At 41.5% G+C, this 26,501-nt stretch overlaps 1 protein-coding gene across 1 annotated transcript in view; it reads right to left on the minus strand.

The window, feature by feature from the left end:
- Nucleotides 1-26,501, minus strand: part of c19h8orf34 (chromosome 19 C8orf34 homolog) — a 65,691-nt gene that overhangs the window by 23,074 nt on the left and 16,116 nt on the right. The window contains exons 3-8 of the mRNA XM_073488560.1: nucleotides 26,164-26,295; nucleotides 22,939-23,058; nucleotides 22,677-22,705; nucleotides 21,668-21,831; nucleotides 17,718-17,884; nucleotides 1,736-1,871 (exon numbers count right to left, since the gene is read on the minus strand). Coding sequence (XP_073344661.1) covers nucleotides 1,736-1,871; nucleotides 17,718-17,884; nucleotides 21,668-21,831; nucleotides 22,677-22,705; nucleotides 22,939-23,058; nucleotides 26,164-26,295 — 748 coding nt within the window. The remainder of the gene's footprint in view (nucleotides 1-1,735; nucleotides 1,872-17,717; nucleotides 17,885-21,667; nucleotides 21,832-22,676; nucleotides 22,706-22,938; nucleotides 23,059-26,163; nucleotides 26,296-26,501) is intronic.

Below are 26,501 nucleotides of genomic sequence, written 5' to 3' on the forward strand. Positions count from 1 at the left end.
CTGGCAATCCCATCAAGACAGAGTGCTAAAGCACACAGCATAAAGTCTCTGTTAGGATTACCCCACACTAAACTGCTCACTGACTCACTGACCTCTTCCTCCACTGTCTTCTCTTCACAGAGAAAGTCTGTGTATGCGTGCAAAGGCATGCACGCACATGTTTTATGTGTGGATTCATGAATATCAGTGTGCGTGCATGCATGAACTCCTGATTTCAGAATTACGTGTCTCCAAAATAGCACTAAAGGCATACCATGCGTGCAACACTTTTCCAGCTTAGTGATCTGTTTATGGCCCTTACACTCACCAAAAATGACTTTGAACGACCACTACTCCTTCGCCAGTAGAACTTGGGAAGGATTTTGTGGTCAAGTTATAAAGGACGCAACAAGAATTTGGACTGAAGCAGAAGAAAAGAGGAGGACAGAGAAGGAGAACAGATGTCTGACATTTCAGCAATGAAAAAAACTAAAGCGAATGAGCCAAAAAACATCTCCAGATACAGATGCTGCTTTGCTCGGACGCTGATCTGAACCTGGGACTCAATGATAAGCTGAAGGTATAACCTATTTGCTTCAAAAACATACAGCCGATAAACAGCCAACAGAAAATCTACTGATAGTATTCATCCTCCTGCACAACCACTGACAACGTCCCGCAGCCTGTGCGTGGAGTGGAACCGATAAGCACTGTGAATGAAAGAAGAGTAGGAAACAAACAAATTCCAAACCCCAAACAGAGGAGGCCGTGCAGGCAGATGTGTGCCTGGCGTCTCATCCAACAGATACCAGTTTATCTTCGACTGGCATCAAGGAAGAGTCCTGCCCACACCTGCCTGTGGTATCACACCCAACACTCAGAAATCTGAGCGCAAGACTGATGCTGTGGATCAGGGGGAACAGGAAATGTGTCAGAAGAGAAAAACAGTGATAAAGAGAGAAAGGGTGATAATGGAGACGATTATCAGTGCACGGGCTGATTTGTGAAAACAAGCGACACCGGAATGCACTTCGAACATGATATTATTCTCTGTTCTGGATGTTGAGGTATGCTAACTGATACAGATGCGGAAAGAGTGGGTGGGGGAGAGGAGGGTAGGGCACAAGGAGGAGTCATGACCTGGGATAAGAGTGCATTTGGATGATGGAAAGCAAGTAATTGATTACAGTAGTTGCTGCAATTTTACTGTAGTTAAAAAGTATAATTGTATTCATATAATTTAAAGCCTTAGAGCCTCTACTCTTTAGTGTTACTTGAAGGAACCCAACAAATGTTTTTTTTTTTTTTTAGAAACGAAATAAGTTAATTTAAACAAGAAATACTATCAAAATACTTAAAAAATTAGTTACGAGCTAAACTCAAAATGTGATGGAACAATAGTAAGCGGAGGTAAGCGTAACTGCTATAGTCTCTGTTATATCAGAACTGGAGAGTTTATTTCATTGAAAAAGGAGCAAAGAACGTCACTGAAGGTTTTTCTCAATGGAAAAGATGAATGATTCGCCAGTAGGCTCTGATGGTAGCGCTCGTCAAATCACCTGACAAGTATTCTTTTTAAAATGCCTGCCTTTCTCCCAACACTTCGGGCACATTAGGTTGCTAACGCCAAGAGAATTTCCCAAAATGTCAAACTATTCCCTTAAAGCCCCGTAAGAAGACACTGGCTCTAAATACTGTAGAGTAATGATACAAACTCACTCTATGGCACCAGATAAGAGAAGGTGGACACATTTACCTGGCACACCTCGAGCAGATGTTGAGTGTAACTTTGGCCTGCGGTTCAGGCTGATAGGAGCTGCGTCCCTGGCTGAATTTACTGCCGGATGGAGCCAAGCCCGTCACACCCTCCATCCTCAGGTCATCCAGGTCCTCTGAGGGGGAGGAAAGGAGAGACAGAGGAAGAAGAAGAAAACCGAGAAAAGAGGGAGAGAAAACAAGAGAGAGACAGGACAGTCATTAATCATACTTTGGCCTGCCTTTTGTCAATACTATGCCCGGTGATGACAGTGTGCTTTGGGCCAAAAGGAGCAAGTAAGCACATCACAGTAAACAAACATTCTCAGCCCAGCCATGCTGCTGCGCTCCCTTACACGCACAAAAACACACACAGAAGGACAAAAACAGTTTTCATCTTCGGCTCTTTGTTATAGGGAGCGATGTGGAAGACGCGATGACAGCGCCGCATTATGGACACAGCGCAGAAACAGGAAGCGTACGTTAACAAAGTGAGGAGGAAGGGGACAAAGAACAATGAAGACGAAGAGGAGAAATAAGGGGCGAGAGGGAGACGGAGAGCTGGAAAGTTTGGTTTCGTCTGATCTCTCCCTGTGTCCCAGAGAGCACACACACATAGAGCCTTCTCGGAGTCTCTCTAAAGAAGTCCATATGTATCAGACACGCCAGCATTGTTCATCCTAACCCCTCACTCTGTCTGTTTGTGTCTCTGCAGCCACAATGTGAGCATACGCTGTCACCCACTTAAACACACAGATAACAGGTGCAGAGGTCCGAGTTTTTACTTCTTCTTTCTGTTTAATAAACTCTTTTTTTCTGCCTACAGCTGTTTCGTACGTGATGAAATGCTCTCCACATGGAAGAATTTTAAGTTTGAATGTGATACAAGACTAAACAGGATCATCAGCTTATCATGGTAGAGTACTAAATGTTCGTGATCAGGACAAAAGATCACAACACAGGTTTCTTTAATAGACACTTGGCTAGCGTGATAGCATAAATCAGGCCAATAGCAAGATTTATGAAAGAACACAAGTGAAGTAGATTAATATGAAGTCAATGTTTTGTGTAGCAAAGCACAGAATTGTAATGGTTTGTTAAATATAACAGAGGATCAAAAGGGAGAGTCTGAATGGGCCAGACCATTTTGGTTTTGAGTGCATCCTCAAGAGATAAAACATATTGCAGTACTTTCCGTGTTATGAGAATGAATAGCGAGTCAGTGTCTGGACTCTTGCTTGGTTAAACGTGTTGGTCAAGCTTGTCAAACACATGTTGAATCATACAGAACATTCTGACCGGTCACCATAATAATATTTGTCCTGTTCTTCCCATCAGACCAGAAGAATTTCGGAGCTTAGCCAGTGCGGAGGGTCGCCTTCAGGACATACAGTGTATCCTCGCCTCTTATTGTCATTGTTTCTGCTCTTGTGCATACAATACACTGCAGACAGTCCGTGCCCATCTCTGTGAATGAGTGCGTCGAGTCATCTGAAACCAACATTGATACTTTTCACTTAGAGATCACGTTTCCTGGCCCCTAGTTTGAGGGGAAAAAATGGGCCTCACACCTTGAAAAGGAGAATGCATGACTAATCACCTGGATTAGATTAGATGACACTTGCTCATGAGAACTCTCTCCCTCCATCCATCAGCGTGGCACAGAGCCAGAAAAACTCACCCGTCTCCTCTGGGTGTCAGGAACTCAGCCTGACGAGAGTCAGTGCTTCAGTTTAATCCACTAATTTGTCTCTCTATCCTGACCTGAGTAGTTGAGCACAGTCTAGTGCTAATTGATTCTTAGTTTGGATTTTTTCACAAACCACACCGCACGAGCAAAAATAATAAGAATAGATGAATAAGCAGTCTGAATTTAACACTATTTGTACTGTGTTTTTAGTCATGATAGTGTGTGTGTGTTTCTAGAGGATGAATCCTACTTACTTCAGTGATCCTGATCTTTTTCTCTAATGTCTCCATGAGGTCGACATTTCTGGTTTTGAGTTAGATGTCTGAACAACTATTGGATCAATTGCCATGACATTTGGTACAGACCATTGACAAGAAGCTAATTTAGGATGGTGAACATGGTAAACATCAAACCTGCAACACATCAGAATGTTAGCATGCTAAAGTTAGCATTAGCATTCAAACTCTCTTCGTTTTCATGACTGAATAAGCTGAATAAACAAACTGACCTTAAAAGGACAACACAATTTCAAAGTGTTTATATGTGGCGGACCCTGCCACCTTTTTAGCTTCAAACAGTGTTCTGGGGATCTTATTTTTCTCTGAGAACAGCTTGTTTATTCAGTTATGGGAAAAATAAATATTTCTAAGTTTGTATTATTACCTCATTAATATTGTAAATATTGAATTTTTTCTCCAAAACTACACAGTGTCATTTAAAAAGTCAAAACATTTCTTGGTTTTGACATTTCGGTCAGGCCACTCTCATTGCATCCAGGCTGTCTGAGAACGATTGTTGTTTTAGTGTTTTGACGAGGACAGATACATTCCAGTAATACCCTTAAGCAGTGCAATATTAAATGTCCCATTCATCACGGTATGCATTGGAGGGGGTGGGGACACAGAGAGCCACCAGCGACTTTGCTGGTCGTGGGAACTGCTCGACTTCGGGCCTTCACCTTCCCCTCTTTTCTCTTCATCCATTCCCACTTCTTCTCCTCCTGACCATATTCCCTTCCTTTGGCGACTGACTAATGTGGCATGCCAGATTTTCTTTGGGTCATAGCCTGTGATACAAATCATTACTTGACACTTGGAAACGTTTGCTTGTGAGACTGCAGCTTTCATGAAGTACTAAAAGAATAACAGCGAGAGGCTCTGACCCTAAGAAAGAGAACATGACCTCAGTGTACACAGCTGCTTGTCACCTCTCCTACCACTTTGTTTCCTTCTGTCAAGATAAAAATGACACAATAATGGAGAGGAAGGCCTCAGAAAGCTATTCTCAAAGGTCACTGAGGTAAACAAAGGCTTTTATCCGGAGTGCATCCCATACAGAAAACAGATCAGACAGTGTCTCAATGAAATGTAGGAAGTTGGAACACTGACAAAGAGCCACAATATTTTGTTCTATAGCAACTTGTTCCACGCTTGCATCAGTTCCTCCTTTGGCCAGACAATTGAAGAGAGAAATTTCAGTCACAGATGCAAATGGAAAGTGAAGTGTAACCCCTGATCAGTCCGGTTCATCTTTGTATGTGTATGCTTGTTTGTGGACACAGATGATTTAAAAAGGAAAAGGTAATGAGAGAGAGTCCTGAATTACTACCTGTTGCTGCTCACTGGCCAAGTTGCAGGTATGGTAAGGTTAGCAAGAAGAACTTTCCAACACCGCTTGGATAAAAGTTGGGTACAAACATTTATTTTCTAAATTTAAATCCTCTCCAAGCGCAGGCTTTAACAGCAGACGCAGCCCTTCATCTGTGCAACAGCAGTCTGAACCTCGGCCATGACAGCCATCCACAAGGCTGAGTCAACTTTCTACTGGGGTGGGAGAGGAGACAGATCTCTGTGTTGACACCACGCTGTCTCTGAGGAGCGCCTGTACAGAGTGCTAAAGTGATGAATATAGGTCTCCTGGGTTGGGGTTTGGGTGTTAGCATTGTAAATGACTGCTTTTACATGCACAAAACTACTCTGACGCACATGTTCACACTGTAGCCTGATGAATGCATTTGACCGCAATTGTTCGTTAGTCGTGTGAGTTTTGTCATCTCAGACAAACAGAAAGAGATATTTCGGTCCCAATGTTTCTGGTAAAAAGTGGACGCTTAATTACGCACAAGTAGTTTTCTGTTCTGTCCAGTGAATGTGGACCTTTTGACAAGGGCTGCATTTCTACATCTGCCAGCGGCCCATCACTATAACAGTGGCGAGAGTATCAGTCTGGGCTTCATCAATCGGCCAAAATTTGTTGGAAAATATCAGCAAAACTCAAATATTGTGCACCCTGACTATAAATGTAGATGAATCAATTATTGTACAATGTAGACTTCTGAAAAACTTTCACACCTTGCTGTCATTTCATGTGTGAATTCCCAAATCCATGCTCATTAAGAAGTTTTCTTGTGTCTCAGTGTTTTTTCTTCTCCGTGTCTAACTCATATGACTGAGTGCATACTCTCCAGGTTCACAATAGCTCCCAGCATGCCTCCCACACAATACCACCATGATAAGTTTACAGTGCGTCTCCCGTGAGACCAGTTTACCCTGAGACCATGACAGCCTCCCAGGCCTCTGTCTAGACACAACAAACGTCTGTCCACACTCGCCCGTTTGTCAGCCCGTCACATTTCCACTCCCCGGGCACCGGGGCAGCCATGCGTGCTCCCCCTGTCTAACGATGAGACATGGCAGATAAAATAAAATGGGTCTGAACTGAGGGGGTAGGTGGGAGGGGAGGGGATGGAAACTATTCGAGCGATGCAATCCCAACAAAAGGGCCGGAGCGATGAGAAATTCCGTGCCGCAATCGACTCAGTCACAGTAAAGCCAGGAGGAGCAGATAAAGTGTTTGTGTGCACCCCTCTCCAAGTTTCCATGTAATTTAATGTTGTTTAGATAGCGACGGGCTGACTGGCTCTGTGCTGCTCTTCATACGGCTAAAAACAGAGCTGAAGTCATAATTAGCGCACTGGCTTCACTAAAAACTTAATATACACCTTCTCGGATGATGCGTTGACAGATGTATGGGGTGGATTCATCAGACACGTTACCCCACACGTGAAGTGGGGAGACACGCACGCACGCACTTCATCATCTCCTGCACCAAATCCGAGGCATTTCATCAAGCGCTGTGAGTTATTGTGTCTCATGTCTCGAAGTGAAATGATTGAATTTTCCGTTCTTTCAAGAGCAGCGACGACGTCTCGCCACATAACATTAGGCTCTAATTAATAGCCTGTATGTGATAGACGCCTTGCTGCACTCACACACAGAGACCCACATGTGTGAGCAACGTAGTAGATAGAGGGAAAAAAAAACACACACGTACGCGCACACACACACACATACTCAACCCAACACTTACAGTGACACTTGCAGACCTCACACTTTTGTTGCCCTCACACATACAACCAGCATTTGCTTTTCATTAAGCCCCGAGCACCAAAGCCTCCACTCGGTGGTTAGTCGACACAGAGACATCTTTGATGTGAGTCGCGGCAGAGACGCATTTGTTTGGCTTTGTAATAAAAACAATATTCCAACTTACGTTTCATAATTATGTCTCGGCTCTCGATGGCACCCCTCCTCCCCTCCTGGCCTAAAAATATGCCTGTTAGGCTCCAAGCACCCTACAACTGAGTGCAGCAGTAAAAAAAAAAAAAAAAAAAAACTTTGATCAGAATCAGATGGGGACACACATGAGCAGGGTAACATCACAGCTCTGAGGTCTGTGGAAAGTCTTATCGCAGACTTTGGTGCAAACCTCCTTTTAACTCACTTTCTAACCGCAAATATTGCAGAGATTAGGATGTCAGTGTAGACACAGCAGAGCCTGGTCTACTGATGCATTACAATGGCAGCCATTGCAGCAGGAAAATGACGATTGGTCCAAATGAACTTGGAATTGTTGATGAAAATTATTTTGAGCTTTAAAAAGGTGCACTATGTAGTTTTGGGGAAGATATTTTAATCAGAGTAAAGAGTTTTGCCTAAACAAACTAAATAAATAAACTCTCTTCGTTTTCATGACTGAATAAACAAACAAAAAGGACAACATGATTTCATACCGTTTTACTTTGTTTACATTTGGCGGACCCTGCCACCTTTCTAGCTTCAAACTGTGTTCTGGGGACTTCATTTTCCTCTGAGAACAGCTTGTTTATTCAGTTATGGAAAAAATAAATATTTCTGAGTTTGCATAATTACCTCATTAATATTGTAAATATTGAAATTCCGTACTTAAATTTCTTCTTCAAACAACATAGTGCCCTTTTAAGAAGGTATTTTTGAGGCGGTAAACCTGCTGTCTGGCAGGATCAAGTCTGCCATCTACAGTTCAAAATGCTGATTTTAATGCCTTATAAAAGAATTAAGTAATCCATCAAACGGGAATGGGCCTGTACAAGAAGAGTCTAGTGAGACGTTGGTGACAGAAGAGCAATTTTAACAAAACAAACATAAGTTAACATGAGTGATGGGATAATGAGTTGATGTAATAAGAGCGTTTCTCTCCTTTGACTTTTTAGTGACTGCAGTTCATTCAGGAGATCACTGTTTCCCTGCTTGTTTGTGATAAACACATAGATACAGCAGTGCACAGCTCCACATCTGAAGTCATGGACTACTGATTACACACCAATTATATATAATGACATCAAGTCTGTAACTCACTTGTCTATTTGTCTCTTAAATCTTAATCTTGCAGTAAACAGGAGCCAAAGAGCAGTGATGTAACTTTATTCTACGTCCTACTCTTTTAGATAAAGTAACACAATGCTTCTATTCACGGGAGTCGTCTTATCATCCTCGTGTGTCTATCTGCCATCTTCTGCTCGTGTCTTGACTACAGCAGCCACAATACACCATCACAATCCATTCAGCTGCCTTCCATTCAGATAATCTGCTCAGTCCATCTAAGGCGCTTACACATGCCGGAGATACGTACGCTGGCTGGTATTAGGCCGTGCTCAGCATAATGACTACTGCAGGATTTATGGTTTGATCACAGCGGTCTACTTGCCTATTGATAATTGCTTCCAGTAATACCACCGTAATACCGCAGCAATTTGCCTCTCGATTAGCGTATCCATCTGCACCCTGGAGACTTTTACAGGCGTCAAATTGGGCGCAGTTAGACTTTTACTGGGGGACATTCTTTTCACCATCAGGCCGGCGAAACCCTCAGAGGTGAACCCGGCCCTCTGAAGCTTGCACTTCAAGTAAAAGATTTAGTGCCGAAGCAGCTCACACCACTGACATATATGTTCTCCTCCATCTCCTCCTTTCAATGCACTGTGATGACACTGCTGTGTTGTTGTTGGTTTACATTGTTTCCAGGGCAACTGTTGTGTCTTTGGTTGTTTGGGCGAGGATGCAGGGGGCAAATGGGGGTGATAGGAGTGTGTCTGTGTGTGTGCTGGCGTCAGGAAGAGTGCGACTCGTCTGCCAACTCTGGCAGTCTGAATGTTGGCCTAAGGCAGGAGGACAAGGAGAGAGCTCTTAGTCCATTCAAACACATGCAGGGATGTGCACATATTACCGGTCACATTACCAACCAGAGGTGAATGATATTCACAATGCTCTCAACAGTGGTGGAAAATGACTAAGAGTGGTTAATCAAGAACAGCACTGTACTTGTACTTTACTTACTATTTTTTGTTCCAATACATTTATTTGACAACTTTACCAGTAACTATGCTGATTATGAATTTACATATAAAACATAATGGGCTTACAAAATACAGTGCGTTGTGTAAACTAATAAAAGAATGTAAAATATGCTCGACTTTTGCCAGATTCAGCATAAGGTCCACAGTGGTTGTGTCTAGGTAAACATACGCTCTTGATTTAGCACAGTAAAGCTTGACTCTGCACAGGCCAACAATGTCAGATATACTGCTGATGGGAGAAGGCGGTCCTCAGAAAGCCGCTGTTTGTGTCCCTTGTGAAACTAAAAGTCAGGGCTCTGGTGTGGTGTCAAAGTCTGTTCCCCCGCTAATATGTGTTCCAACTTACCAGTGGGACTCGAGACGGTTGAAAACCAGCATTCTTTCTACTAGATCAGTCATTAACAAACCCCTCCACCTTATTAAAAGAACAGGGTGTTTTACTCTGTCTTCTCATAGCTCTGAGATCAGGGTTTCTAGGTCAAATTGGGATTCTAATGTTTTGTTTTTGCTTTGGATAGAGACCAGGCTGCTAGTGGTAGTCATGTTGCTAATGTTGTGTTTGCAAAAGTGGCACCAACAGTAAAACCACAGGAAATGCAAGGGGTGGGAAAGTTGAATATATTTATGCTTTAATGTCGACATATTATCTTAACCAGGCCGCAATGTATTTTTGGGGCCTAAACAAACCAAACACAGACTGAAAACTGAAAATAATAATTTAAAAAAATATTCAATCACCACTATCTTCTCTCCAGGTGAACTTCGCCTTGAAGTTGGCTGACATAGCAAAATCTTGGGAGCGTTTCACAAAAGGGTTACCATTTAGACATGACCATCTACAGCCATGCTAGTAACATGCTCACACTGATGCTGCTAACATGCTGATGTTAGGCTGTTAAATAGTTACCATGTTCAGCATCTTAGTTTAGCATGCTATCAATTGCTAATTATCACTAAACACAAATTACAACTAAGGCTGATGGGAATGTCATCAGCTTTGCTCTTTCACCACGGAAAGTCATTCAATAGGATTAAGTAAATGTTAAGGCCTGAGTAGAAAGGCTGACACCTTCATCACCCTCAGAGGTGAGGGGGTTTATATGCAGCAGATGAACATCTTTCTTTTTTTTTTTTAATTTTGTCTTTATTGAGGCCAACAGGTTTCAAACAACGTAGGATACTTTTCCTTTTTACATGATTTCTCTTATGATTTGCAGGTGCCTGATATATAGGGAAAAAAACAAAACAAAAAAGAAGGGAGAGAAAACCAAATAGAAAATACAACTACAAGGATTTTCCATCTGTGTCACTACCTCATATCAATATCAGTTTTCTTTCCAGGCCCTTTTTTTTTTTTTTTTTGTATTTTAACAATAAGAACAGTTCAAACAGTTCAAACATAGGGGGGAGTTTCACTATGCCTCTCTGAGAGAGGATAAATAAAGAAAAGAAAAAATGACATGCATATACTTAAGACAAATACAGCCAAACAAACAATCTTCAAACAAAATCTGATCTTAAACCTATATGTTCAACATACCCAGTCCATTTAGACCATATCCCAGAAAATTTGTCAGTCTGGATTTTGAGGGAGTAAGATAACTTTTCCATTTTATATATATCATGAAGATGAACATCTTTCACTTGAATTTCAGGGTGGCAAAGACAGTAACGATTGTGACAACTGAAAAAAAAAAACGTGCTATTGAATCGCGCCATATGCTCTGCTTGATCGTGGGAGACATAACGTCCTCAAACAAAAGAGCCACACACTGGCTCTGTAACTCATCCACCAGACACTGCTCTATTCTGCGTATCAAAGATCAGACATAGCTTTATCATGCCCTCATCCTGTCCCCATCAAATACTCACTGTCACTGTGAATCAGCAAGAGTGGGTAAAGCTACTCTCACGTCCTCCTCTCCTGTTACAGGAATCGTGCCAGAGTTGGCCAACATACCTAAAAAGGGTCTGTGGACTCATGCGGGGGGGGTCTGATGTCTGAATGTTTCACACTGAGAGAAGCTTTGTTACTCTACTGCAATGAGAGTGTGAGTGTATGAGATGTACAAACTATTTCTTCTGCACGTTTCTTATAATTCAGCCTGATGCATCATATATTCATGTTATCTTTAGAAACTTTGGAAAAAGCTTGAATTTAAAATAAAACTCAGTGGGTCTGAACAAGTCTTGACTGAGCAACATGTCCATAAGGCCTGAAGGGGTTATGCAGAGTCAAAACAGAGTAAGATGGCATTCATATTATAATCCGACTCTCCATCACACCTTAAGAAAGCCTGAGTTTATGTTTCTTCAGAGGACAATATACAACAAGCACTGTCAAAAAATAAATAACGAAAAGTAGATTTTGAGAATTCAGAGTCTCAGAGAAATGGAATACTTCCACCAAGGATGACGAGCACAGTAACTTTACAGCGAGGAACTGGCTAACTCGTCTCATTAACTTACCATAAAATAACACTGCAAGGCCAGAAACAGGGTGTTTCTCCCCACACACTGAACTCAGCTTGTTTCTTATTTCAGATCGGTATAAAGTTGTGGTCTCGCCGCCCAAGCGAAAGCTAGAATCTTGACATTTTCCGTGGCTTTACAAGAACATGTGACTCATATTCATTTTCAATATGGTTTGGACTGTGGCAAATAACAAGCGCAGAACTAATGAAAACAACTGGGAAAACATAGTGCCATCCCTGAGAGCAGCTAGAGAATCAATAAGACTCTAAGCTGATTCTACTTTCTCCTTTTGGAACAACATGAACAAAACAAATCAAGCTTAAGCCATGTCTTTGGTTTTTATAATTGTATTCAATCTGGACTACTTTGGCTAGCAGTACTGTAAGCCCTTCCAGGAAGATCTTATTTTCTCATAAGCTCCTTATCCAGGTGCTGGCAGAAAGACATCCAGTCCTAAAAATCCTTCCTGCTCAATATGGAAATGGAGATTAGTTGCTAACTTTCTTTGCATCTCCTGAGCCTGCTTTTATCACGCATCTTACTCTCTCACAGAAGTTGGAGTTGTTACACAGTAGGACAAACTGGTGCTCCTTTCCTGCCTCCCAGTGGATACTTTGCAACATGTTTAGTGTTCACCGTAGCTCTGAACTCTCTTCTCCTCGTTCTCCAGAGGTTTGAACACACAAGAATGATTGATCACATCCACACCATGGGGCCTACTTGTTTCTCGTTAATGTAATTGCTTTAATTTGGGTGGTGTGGCTTTGTCTGTTGACCTGCAGCAATCAGCACAACAAGGAGACTTGTAGCCAATTAGCTGGTGCGATGAGCAGAGCTCTGCTTCACTGATGATATGACTAAACAAAGAAACTACTCATGTGCTCCTGGAGTTAACATATGTTCCTTTGGGATGAGCATTTATGACCAAGACTGCAATATACCAAACAAAACACTGTATTCAAGAAGGTGAGGTATGTATGGGTGTTTGAAAATAAATGCAAGTGTCTGTGACACTGTGAAGTTAAAAGTATGTTTGATGGTTACAGATTTTGCTGAAGACTTCACAGCGCTGAATCCAAAAGCTTTATCTTAATGCTCTGTCTAGTCATCCTGGTTTCGTGACATCCGACAGAAGCTTTTGGATTTGGGTTGATAAGTTAGCAAATTTATGGACAAAGTTCACTCGCCAAACTTTTCTTCATTCAAACTGAAGTTTAATGTTGTTTCTTTTGGTGTAGTTTTCTCAGACTTCTTGGTTGCAGGTTAGGGAGCCATAGCGTAAAGAATTTAGGTTGGAAATTTGCGGAGCTATCTAACAGTGCATCTACTCCATTTCGTGTCCCGCTAGATTAGTGGTGTCTAAGTAAAAAGTAAGTTAAGTTTATATAATATAAGCACTTTTTGAAGTGCAGGGTCACACAGTGCTTCACTAGTAAAAATTGTTAAAATATAATACCATTAAAAGAGTAAAAAGAACAAACAATAAAACATAAGACATCTAATTTTTAAAATACTTTGCAACCTGCCTTAGCTCTTCTAAAGAGATGTCACACACAACAGCTGTAATATCACATTTTAGCCACTAGATGTCAGCCTATGCAAATGCTTTAAAAGATAGCCGACAACCTCTGGTACTGTGTGAACTGCTGCATGTGAGAGGCCATAAGATTCAATAACTTCCCCTGAAGCAATGCACCAAATAGCTTGGTCTGTGAAAATATTTCCTAAGATAACTGTACAAACTGCAGCTACAGTAAATTTAGCTTTTGCTATATCGTATATTTTAGAGAAAAATCTCTAATTCCAATGATTTACTCCACCCCACCTGGTGAGAGTCCTTGAGCAAGTCATTGAATCCCTACCAGCTCCAGGAGTGCTGCTGAGCAGCTGAGCAGCTGACCATTTGTTTTAACCTTGATGTGGACCGCAGCAAGGAAAAAGATAAATATCTCCTTCAGGGATCAATATACTATCACAGGATCACCATCCCTGCCAAGTTTCATCAGTCATCTCTGGCATGCACATCGTCATAGCCCCAAAATCTGAGCCAAAACTCTTTTTAAAAGAGGCACAGAAATCCTCCTGAGGGTCATTCATTTCTCAAAGTCCACCAGGCCACCACATGCTGCATGTTAGCCTCACCTTAATCAACTCTACGGTAGTGAGGCAGGCCACTCACAGTGACAGACAACACAACAGCGGTAGTAGTCCCTGTGGAGAGCAGCAGGGCCCGGCCTTGACAGAGGATCAGAAATGATCTTGCTGCATTATTTCCTTTGAATTACTGCCCTGGACCATAGTGTAAAATCCACTGGGAGAATGTGGCAGAAATTCAGAGCTGTGATTAAGGAGGGCCATCACAGATCATCAACAGTCTTCTTTATGGCTGTATCTTTCAACATTATATACTTTTGTCCGGGGCCACGACTGTGATGGGCTCATATAAAGCAAACCAAAGCCTGTAAGTGAATACAAGTGTCTAGGATTGAATGTGGCAGAGTTGAAAGTGTAGTGACAAGATTAATTTTACCCTGATGTACAGCAGTTTAATCCAATGTACAACAGTGTGAAAAAATAACAGTTTTGACATTATGTCAAAGATGTCCATGTATCGTGTTGCAGAGATATCTACTGATGTTAGCATGCTATCCAGCTAACCCAAGTCCGTCCTGAATATCGCTTTGTACCGCAAAAGGTGATCATCTGATAACCCCCTTCATACTTGCCAAAAATCCCGATTGTCCTGGGAGACCCCCTGGGGTCACAATTCTCCCGTATTCTCCCGATTCATGACAATTTTTCACACCTCTCCCACCTTAAGTAATCATAATCCGTTTTTGGCACTGAAAAGTGATTAATATTACTTTATGCCACAGATTTATGCAAATTTACACTAGAGGGTGAATTAGTTATTTGAGACAAAAATGTCATTGCATTTCACTTATTTTATTTTCATTCTTTAAATGTCAGCAGACTGCAGACATTTTTTTTTTCCAGGAACAGGACCCCGAGAACCCCGCTTTGGTTTCAAAATCCTCCCTATTTTTGAGGTCCCAAGGTTGGCAAGTGTGACCCCTGTAGTTTCAGCTGGGAGATGTATGCCTGCAGCGAGATTGCTGCTTAGTCCAATAAGTCAATAAAAAAATTTAAGAAAACTCACAAAATGTCAAGAAAGGAAATATTTTTATACTTATTTTCCTTACCTAAAAGAAAAATACAACCGTAAACTGTGTGAATTCAAGTTTTTCTCTTTAACCAAACTAAGACGAGCTTAATTGCCTTGATAACTCACAAAACACACTCCATTCAAACTCCACACAAACAAAATAAAAATCACCAACACAGTCTTGGTTTGTTTTTCCACAATAACCTTTGTGAATTAAGGCTGTTTTCCGACCAAACCAGAGTTAAATGTCAAAATATTCCAGCTCTACACACCGTTTTGTCCCTCTGCTGATACTCCACTCTCTCTCTCTCTCTCTCTCCCCTCTGGCCCTTCATATATCTGGTGTCCCCTCCTGCTGTGTCTTCTTATCTCTGGAGTTGTAGTCCTGGTCTGAGCCACTGTAAATCACCTCTGTGCTGTATCCCCAGTCTTCTAACTGGTATTAGTCAGTCTCAAACTGGTGTTCATCCATATAAACTCCCAACAACATATAGAGCCACTTAGCTCCACGGCTAACTAAGCTACTTGCTAACAGCAGCTTGTTGCTACAGTCAAAGATGGATGAAAAGGAAAGCAGCAGTCAGCGGTTATCCTGGCCCCTACAGATTTGGAGCTACCTACAAAGTACACCTTTAAACTGATCTGTGAATGTCAATTAGATAATCACACATTTCTGACAAACAAGCAACTTTCAGACATCATTTTTGGCTTCGTAACTTTTTATATATAGTCTTTTGATAGTTTATATGCCAAGCAATTAAAGGGTAAAAGGATAAAAATAGGATAAAAATACATTTGTTTTAGCTCCAGTCAGTGTAACCTGTAAGCCACTCTGCTACCACACATCAATAAAGAAACGTGACCCTCTGTATGACCCCAATGAAAAGATCCAGCTAACAAGCATGTGCCTCACTGCTGTGACAGCAGAGCAGAGAGCAAATACATCCGTAGATGGTGTGTCACCACAGAGCAGCAGCTCTAAGGAGACTGAAGAGACGCTGAAGCTCTTTAATTGGGGCCCATGTTGTAGACTGAAGGAGATAAAAAAGACCAGGTTGTGGGTTGTTATCCTTCAAAGGATGACGGTAGAGGAAACGAGTGACTTAACAATGAAAAGCTGATTTATCTCAGTATGAGGTCCGATTTTCAACAATTCTGATGGATTCTTTTGAAGAGCTGCAAGTGAACTACATCCGATAAGTGACACTGTGTTGCATTCTTTTGTGGCAGCTGTTGTGTGGATGACCTTCCTTTACAATGCAGGAATAAGCTACTTTACTCAAGCAGATCACTCCTGCAGGTAAAGATGACAACACAGCAGAGACAGAGTAAGTGTGGTGAGCAAGCGACAGAGAAAAAGAAAAAGAGAGACAGGAGCCTTACCACACAAAATATTTCAGGTAACATATTCAATTCGGCACAAAGCATTACATCCTGTGTCTGCACAGACAGGGTGAAGTGCTCTCTGACTCGCCACTGAATAAAGCCAAAACACGACTTCCCTTCTCCACCTTCTCATCCATCTAAAGTCAACACATGATGGCATGAAGGAATGTAAACACACATAACATATCTCAAAGGAGCTACTTTGTGATTCTTCAGTTGTCAGAGAATTGAATGCCTGGACTAACTGGCTGAAGCATCTGGCCAGACTATGTAAACAGGAAGTGTAGTTTCCTTTTCCAGCTACTATTAAAGTGCTCCTTAGTACAGCACATAAACTGACTGCTGCTGCTTTGCTCATCCAGCCGCTACTTACAGTACAGTATGTACGCCTCTACAGGTCTGCATGTATCCTCTATATTTATGAAATTTTTTCCCTTTCATTCCAATAGTTCCCTTTTTTCTTGAATGCACACTCTTTAAGTGCTTTTACACTTTTGCCAGAGAATCTTTCTAAACATGGCACATTTGGGTACATGCATGCAGCCAATGAAAGTAAATGGGATATGAATAACACCACAAGCAACAGTTTTTCCAGCTGTGAAAAAGCCAGAGCCCTAGTAATGCTTTCAAGTCAGTGGGGAAATTTCTATCTCAGGCTCTTCGATGATAAATGTCTCCCTCTTTCAATGTTTAATGTTGATGCAATGCAGTGCAAGAGAAAATGATGCTAAATACTTTTTTTTTTTCTACGATCAAAGCTTCATTGTATCTGCAGTGGTAGTTCGAACATATTTTACCAGTTATCAAGTGGAATAAATACATTTGATGGTGAAAAACAGGTACTGTATGTTTATCTCAATTTTTCTATTAATTGTCTTTCCTTCATACACTATCTCAGGGCTGACCAAAGGGGGCCCAGGGGGGCAAAGTGAGGTTTAATTGAACTACAAAATGTTTCTAGCAAGGAATCACAGTTTATGCCATTTTTTTTTTTGTGAGGAACAAAAATACTCACTTTTTTTCTTACTTGCCTTAAGGACTTCTGTATAGTGCTTGCTTTTGGCCCGTGGTCCAACATTAAGTTGCAGTTTTGGCCCTCCAAGGGAAAAAGTCTGGACACCCCAGCAAAAGCTATACAACGCTCTTCTTAAACACATGTTCAGTGCCGTCATTGCAGTTTCACTTACAGTCTCTGAAATACATTTGGAATATTGAATATCAAAGAGATTGATTTTTAGAAAAAAAACCCTAATGAGCTTTGCAGAGAGAACGCGTCATTAAACATGAATTGTTACAGCTATAATTTGTTCTCTAGTCCTCATGTCAGCGCGGGATTAGTCATCTTACTGGTTCACACATACAGTCACACACACATACAAGGTAAATGCAGCAAGCTGTTCTGTGTCTGTAAGGTGGTAAGAAAACAGGTGTCTTTCTGACACCAAAAGGGGGCATCTGCTGGCACACACAGTAAGGCGTCGTACACCTGCTGGCAGCTCAGTAATCTCAGTGATCTCGAGAATTGATTCACAGCACAACATGTTAACACAATTTGTGTAAAAAATGTGTATGCACGGAACATGGGACGTTACCCAGAAGCTCCATGGCATCGTCCTCATCCTCCATCTCTTCCTCTGCGATGGAGGGGGCAGGGCTGTGAACCGAATCAAACGAGTCCTGGGACAACATGGCTGCCAGGAGCTTCTTGTGATGCTGCTGTTGCTCCTTTAGTCCTTTGCTCTTTGTTTCCATCTTCAGGCTAGAAGAGGCAAACAGAAGAGGAGTCGGGGATTCAAAATTGTACGAATTAAAAGCACAAAATAAATATTTATTGACAGATATTAAAATTTACATAAATCAGTCGTTGCTGATCATTTTCCACACACAGACCCTAACATCTGAGTACTGAAGAACTGAATGTGAAGCTACAATCATCCACAGCACATCACAGCTACTGAGAAAAATAGCATGTTTTTTAATAACTGTGCTCCTGTAGTAATTACATCCTCTTATCCTAACCTCTTAGGCTTTTATCTAAGCTGGTTCAGGTTCAGTACATGTTGTATTTGCCTCCGTTATGTGCAGAGGTGTGATTACTTTTAAAGTGTTAAAGTTTCACCACTTGTTGCACTTGGCAGCCATTTCATGGTCTTTAAAGGACAAAACACCATACAATCATTTCAAGTGCCATGTAGGTGCAGAACACCTTGTTGTACTGTAAATGGTTAGCAGGGAGAAGATCAGAGGGGATAATGGCTCTGAGGTGAGTAACACTAACCGCAAACCAATAGCGGTACTATTTAGACGATGTGGGGTTAAAAAGAAGGGCCTGAGGCGAGGAGGTTTTGATATGAGGTGCTGAAAGCGCCCCCTGTAGTTTTTAGTCAGCAGGAGAGCAAATGATCAAATCCAAAGTATTAAAGATGAAATGGATGACATGCAGGAGGAGAACTTATTGTTTTAATCTTTTAATCATAAAGTAAAGCACAGGAAGAAGCAGTCATAAAATGTTTATATCACCTGATTCACTTAATGTGGCTAAAATCTAGTAATAAACAGAATGCTACCGTTTTCCATAAACTTTCTGCTTGTTTTACATTTAATCTTTGTCTTCATACTAGACTATTTGATCATAAAGGCTTATACTGTCATACTGTGGCAATTTATAGATATAAGCGACAGCATGCAGCTCTGAAAATCTACTAGTTTTCTGCAGAATCCATCCCTGTTTATGCATTAGCACTCATCACCACATAGCTTACAGTTCCCAGGCTGCCTCCCGGGCTGTTTTTAAATTAAAAATGAAACATGGATAGGAGGAAAATCAAATTCTTCTCTTCTTATTTCTTTTTCTCCAAATTCATTTCTCAGTTGAAATTGTGGTGCATCTGTTTAAGCCTAGATCATTGGAGAACGGCTGAAAAATGACCAAGTTAAAGCTACATTTACATTTATGAAGCCTGACTTCTGAGATACCTCTATATTGGAGAAATTAATTTCCATATCCCACAGGCTGAGGGCATGGATTAGAGCGGCGGAAGAGTATTAATTTGATTCTAATCTTAGTTTAATGACTTCTATTTACAGTTAATGGAGAAGGGTCAGAAGATGACAGATATTGCTTCATACTGTCTGCATGGTATTTCTGTGATAATTAAATCTGCCAGTATGGACAAGGCAAGGTGGTTAGTGTGAATTTGCACATGTGATGTCTTCCACAACTGTTTGGGAAAAAAGTTGAACACGTTCAGGTAGCTGCAAACATCCACTTTAAAACATCCACATTATGGGCTCACATCTCCTATCAAAGTCTCTGGCTCTGGTACGAACCAGTCATTTAAGACAATAAATACATAATCATAGCAGGTGTTAGCCACAAAGCTGGCTTTCCCTCGCTTTTTCCATATCCTGATCTTTCCCTGTTATGTAAAATAATGAATCAGGATCTGTTGGTATTTCGAGAAAGAATGTACGGATATAACAGGAATGTTAGGAAAGACAGAAGTACAGTTTATTGCAGTGGCAGGCATGAGATGAGGAAATCCCATTCCACTGGACAGACTCTGTCAAAATAAGCCATTTCCTTGACTATACTTCTGCCACAGTTGCATCTGATTTCCCATGTGCCCCTTGCACTTATTTTTCCTGACTTTGCAGCCAATCATACAGAGAGCCACCACCACCGCCACCTGTCAGCTCTCCTTATGCTCCTCAGTGACAGGTGGGCTGGGATGAGGGTCAGAGGCAAGAAGATCGAAAATGAAAACAAGTAAACTTAACAAAAGTAAGAGAAGAGAGATGGACTGGTTTGACAAATAAGGTCAGATACATGACTCTAGACTGAAAGTGTATGAGCACCAGAGGGGATGGCCTATTAAGGCTCAGATGGGATTTTAAGGGAGGGCAGTGCTGGTCTTTGCCAGTTTTCCACTTGGTCAGGGTGGTCATTTTTATCTCATCTTGTCCAAATTATAAACCTAACCAAATCTTTTTTTTAATATGATCTTAAATTCATTGTCTGACACTCTGGGCCCCTATCTCTAGGCAAAAATTAGAAAACAGCCCTTTCTCTCAGCCGCCTTAAGCCTGTATTTGTTTACATTTTGGCAAACTTGCATCATTTAAATTATGCCAAAATAGCAATTAGCAGTTCCTGTTTACAGTTTACTCATGGATATACAGAAAACTATTACTGGATTTACTCTGATCTGAAGAAAACTTAAAAATGTGATGATTCTCAGGGAAGTTCTGTAGTTATAAGGAGCTTCTCTTTTTTATAATTTCTTAGCAGATTTATAGAAGTGTCATCATGATGTACTGTACACAGGAGATCATGATATCCACTAAAAGTGCAAGTCACACTGATTTTAAATGTGTTTTGTGTGTATGCAGATTTGTGAGAGTTATGAGAAAGGCCAAACTGTGGGATAGGTGCATTCGAACAGCGAAACAGCCGTTTACCTCGCGCATCATCTTTACCCTCCTCCAAACTTCCCACGCCCCCCCCCCTAGGGAAGCGAGTCACACAGTTTGGATTCCTCTACTCCTCTAAACAAATGTATTTATGTTTTTTCTGATCAACCTATTTTTTACTTTATGGCTCAGTCAGAAAAAGCAGCTCAGAGAATATGAAAGCGATCTCAATCCCCAAACCGGATCTGAAGTGGGAGAAACTTCCCAGTAAATGCAATTCAGAGTCGATATAAATGATCTATTGGATGAGCCAAACACTCCTCCGGTTGATGAGAGAAGGAGCTGTGATTATTTTGGGCTGCATTAGTCCAATGTTTCTCACACTCTTCATAGGTAAACAAGAAACATCTCATTTACACACAGACACACACACACACACAGAGCAGGGCTCATCAGCGGGCCCGCACACACATCCCTATCTTCCAGCTCAGACTTCTAACTAAGTGATTTCTCCCCATAATCCACCCATACGGTAACCTAATGAGATTAACACTGTGTGTATGTCAGCTCAGGCCCCACATGATTTATGGTTTTATATCCAATCCTCCTCTAATTAGTCACATCAGCAGCTGCGGTGCATGTGACACACGCACACGCACTCACACACACGCGCACACACACACACAGCAAAAGTAACCTAATCTAAGAGGTAGCAGGCTATTTAGAACCATGTTTTGTGGTGAAAAAAGCTTCCTGAGCAAGCGACAAACAAACAATTTAACAATTCAACACATGACGCAGTCATATTGTCAAAGACAGGCCATTTTTAAAATAACAAGCACAAAATTCCTCTGGCCTTGAGCGCACAGAAATGAGGTTAGCTTTAATTTGAAATTGGGTTGAAGCAGTATCATGGCAGGCATGTTTGATCGCGCCTTTGAAATGGGATTATCAAACCCATTCAGATGGGCATTCCTCAGGCAGCACAGTTCGAAGTCTACCTCCTCATTTTAAAGAGCCAACAATAGCTTGGTGAACTTTCTTGAAGTTTTAAACTTTTTTTTTTTCATTGAAATGATTCACACATGCACACATACACACACATATATATATAATGCCAACTACCAACCTCCCAGCAGGACTGCTGTCTCCACTCCAGCACACTTCAGTTTTAGCCCGAGGGACAGGGGGGTGCAGCATCTCAGCAGCCAGCGGGTCTGCGTCCTCTTCCTCCCGACCAACCCATTCCCCCACCACTCGAGGGCGCATCACTGAATTGTAGCCTCCCAAGTTCTAAAAGAGAAATACAGAAATCATAAGAGGACAAAACAATAGACTGTAGAGGGCACACAGAGAGAAAAAGATGCTGATTCAAAATGAAAAAGAGCACAGTGGTGCGAGCTTTATTTTAACACAATGGACTTTTAAAATGCACCACATTATTGTCTGAGATCTGTCTTCCTACTATTCTGTTCCCAAAGCCAGCTCGTGCCCATTTACAACCCTACTCAATTCAAAAAGTAAAGATGTGTCAGCTTGACTTTGACTAAATTCAGGAGAGTATCAAATGCTATTGTCTCTGCATGATCAGAGCAGGTGTTTAGTATTCATTCCCTGCCCCGTCCCGCAGAAAAGAGGGAAAATCTCTGGGCTGAGAGCCAAGGACGTTGGACATATACTGCTGCTGCACTGAGCAAAAAGTGAAGTCCCTGTCAAAACATATGCTGCGTCTCTCATCCAGGTCCATCGTTTCCAAACTGCTCTGTGCGTCTCCAGCCTGGGCAGCCACTGCACAATTGTGTTGGGAGAGAATTGGGGCCAGGCGAGGACAAAAAGACGGAGCTCAGACAAAGCTTCGCGCAGAAGATGCACACTGAAGCGGCGAGGGAAGAGGGAGATGGAGGACATGCTTACTGAAGTATCACTCTCGCATATCACTCCCAGGAGATAGCTGTTCATCATCAGAAAAAGAGCTGTGCTGCTCTGTCAACCAAGTGAAAGTTATGAAACATGACTTCTGTTTGATGTAGCGTGAGTGATGCTGCAGAGTGATGAGTGACAAGAGCTCCATTTCCACATGACTGTAATGCCGGTGTGTATAAGAGATTAATAAGGACTCCAGTCTCGTTAGTGTCTACCTGGTCGAGCTCATCAGAGATGGCGATGCCTGTAGAGAGAAGAACATGGTTTAAAGCACAGAGAAGCATCTAATACAGTTCAAAATCCCAGCTTAGACTGCTTCTGAGCTTAGTGGCGGGCTTGTAAGATTAGCTGCTTGATCTGGTTTTCTCTCAGGATTTACAGTGACATTTACAGAAAGGTCTACACTTTATTTCTGTATTTTATAATGTTTTAAGCACTGCTCAGATATTGTGTGCATGCCATGCTGCAGCCACTCACTGCGTGACAGACTCTCCAGGGCCTTGCCGAGCTTCTTGCTCTCCTGCAGGATGTGGTTGAGCTCGTCAAAGTCCCGGCTCTCCCTCCAGTCCCAGGATGGGCACTCAATTGACCGCGGCACTGGACATCACAAACAGATACAGAAAACACTTTCACAATGAATTTAAATAGTATATGAAGTATTAAGTATTAATACTAATTAAAATTGGATCCGGATATGTTATCTGGATAATACAGGATCCAATCTTGCCCTTGCATTAACAACTAATCATTTTTAATGTGTTCTTTTTATCCTCATTGAGATCAGATCTCTGAGGAAAAAAAACTGAGTGTGAGTAATTCGAGGTGGAGCCAAATCAGCCCCAGACACCTTTCAAAATAATCAGTGTTTTTGAGATGAGAAGTTTGAGAAGTTAGGCGAACCATTATAAAGTTTGTGATACACTGTCTGTGACAGATTCTTGATTATTTGTTCCTTCTTGTAAATACGGCACACACCTTTTTTGTATAAAAAATGTCAGTTTGTTCTAGTGTGTAGACTACCCTGTGAATAGATCAATTATATGCCTTCTTAACAGCAGATAAGCTGCACAGATGAGTTATTTCTTACTGAATATCATTCATTTTCCACCTGTACTGCTTAGTGGAGCTTTCACACAGTTCTGTTGGATAAAGCATCTTATAGCGCTTTCATGGCACAGAATAGACAATCAGAAAACAGGGGTGTCTCTTTCATCTCGTTCACTTGCTAAATTTGAATAACCAATATTTTATAAGCTAAAACTTTTGCCAAAACTCCCACAGATGCATAAAACTACTCCATGACATAAAATGAACCACTGTCAACAAATGACAAAAATAACAGTTCTTTTTACCTGTAGATGCATTTACGATGAACCATAGCAGTGCTAAACTCACTGAACAATGCATTTCCTGTGACTAGCCTACTTCAAAAGGTGTAAGTATATAAATTATAAATAAAGGTCAACTCGCTGTCACCAGTTAAATGTTCGGTTTGCATTAGCAGTAAAATTCAGACAGCGCTCTACAGACAATGAGTGTCTTTTTGTGACAACACCGGTGATACTGGCTTTTTACAAGCAAATTAGTCAGTGGGAACATTTGGTCACCACGGCAACCCTAGTACACATGCATTAACACTGACCATCTGAACACAATGTGAGCCAGACTAGCTCCAGATGTGGTCCGTCAATTCCAATCTAATTCTGATCATGACGCGTTTACACCTTGCATAAACATGTACTTTTACAGACAATACCAGGCGTAAATGGGGTGAAATTGTTTGACCAAACATTGAACAGTAAGTATGACAAAATCTTTTTTTAAAACAATAAAAAATAAGTGCAGAATAAACAACCACACTGTCATTCTATCTGTAAAAGCCACAGCTTGATGTCAAAACAGGACTAAGTGAATCAGCGCAGTATGGAGTGGAAACACTCGCAGAAAAGTCAACATTTCTCTTTCAGAAGCGCAGAGCACAGTGGGTGCCGGCCAAGGGACAGTGTCTGTCAGTCTCTTTGATTAACATTCAAAATAAGTCAAGCAGGAGCAGGAAATGACCCACATACTGTCCTGACATCCTGCCCGCACATCCTCTAGCAGCATCCCTCAGCTTCTATATGATGGTTAATTTATAAACTGTTGGATTCAGACATTATTTATAGACAGACAGGAGTGGTATTCTTTTATAGGAGGGGGATTACTCGGAGTTCATCCATATCAAACGTTCTTATGCTCTGACACAGCTGAATTTGAATTAACATGAAAAAACACTAGTGGGTTATGATTAGATGCCAAACAAATGTACTGGTTGTCTACCACACTGCCTGCACAGACATGTTGACTGTAATATAATGTAAAGGACTTTGAGTTTTGAGTGAAACACATGTGATGACAGGTGTGGAGGGTAAGCGTCACCCTTCTGTTTGCACACACGCATAAATAAATTAACTCGGATGTGAATAGTTGACAGCATTGCTGCAACAATCTGCCGTCCTCTACCCTTGTTTACCCTGACTAAGCTGCTTGGCATTGTAACAACCATAAACACAGAGCAAATGTCTCTGCCAAATGCAGACTGGAACAAAAAAAATAAAAACCTTTCATTACTTCCCGGAGAGAGTGCCTCTCTGTCCTCTCTGCTCTGCTATGTGTGCATTGTGCTGCTGCTGCTGCAAAGGGCTGTGCTGTATCTTAATAGCCTAGATTAAGGGTTAAGGATTCAACTCCCACTGGGGCCGCCCATTAAAGCATCACTCAAGTGGGACTGAGGCACAAAGCCCAGTAACTGTAAACAGAAAGAGAGGCTCCACTGGTATGCTTGATTTTTCCGTCTTTTGTGACACCTTTTGTCTTGTTCTTGCTACACAGTACAATAATGATGAGCGGCAGTTCTTTTGATTTAAATTTTTCATGAGTTCTGCACACCAAAACACCTCTGCATGTTTATTTAATGTGATTTGACTTTAAATGTAGCTTTCAAGGCTTCTTACTCTGAAGGGCTAGAAGGAAAGCTGCTAATGTTCGTAACTCAAGCGCACCTCGATGTGCCGAGTGTTGCTGCAAACTTTATTCGGACTTCTCCCTCTCACTTGGTTCCTCTTAGTCTCTTCATGCACTCACCCCGACACCCCTTCTCTTCTTGATTGTGAGAAATGCCCCGACCGCGGCCTAAAATAGACCTGGTCTGGCAGTGATGGAGCCCAGTGTTAAATTATTAAGGCAGTCTATAGCTCTGCTCGCTCCCTATTTGACCTACCCTCATTGTCTCAAGTGTCATACTTCATTTGAACATCATAGCTGCAGCAATTTATTACAGGACTAAAAAAAGTTACTGCCAGAAAAATCTTCTCATCTGCATCCATTTTGCATTAATGTAAGAACTTTGTGAACAATCCATCTTCAGAGTGTGTAGCAGCGCAGCAGCAAGTGTGTAAAAGTGGGACTTTATAATGAACTCATCTGCAGGGCTCCCAGAGGCTGGAAGGAGGACGCTGGACTATACACTGTGACTAACTTTAATTAGATATAATTATGTCAAATTAAAAATGGAGATTAAAGTCAATGGAGCGTGTAATTGGGATACAAGTGATACAACAGGTATGGAAAGTGTGCAGCTTCATATTCTTAAGTGGATGGTGTGTGTGTTTATGTGTGTGGAAGAAATTCAGAAAGTAGTGCACAAAAAAAAAAGAAACTTACAAGACTTGGATTCTGGTGAGGGAGGAGAGATGCTCGAAACAGCCAGGTCGCTCTTGGATTTTTTCGGTTTCTTTGGGTGAATTTGCCATGGCTTCTCATAGTTGCTGTGCTCCCTTCGAGGGTTTTTGCTTTCTGTGTGGAGAGATAGTCACAATTTCTGCTCAGAATGCCCTGTTATGCAAATTCTAGAAAGCATAAATGCAGGCCAAGTTTACTCTGCAGGCTTTATGTACTCTGTGGCAGATGAATATTAATTCCAGCCTATAGTCATCATAAACTGTGTGCATTGTGGTGAGGACGATGCGCAAAGAAGTCGTTCCGCATGTGTGAGTACATTG

The sequence above is a fragment of the Pagrus major genome, chromosome 19 (genome assembly GCF_040436345.1).
Source record: "Pagrus major chromosome 19, Pma_NU_1.0".
NCBI classification, from domain to species: Eukaryota; Metazoa; Chordata; class Actinopteri; order Spariformes; family Sparidae; genus Pagrus; species Pagrus major.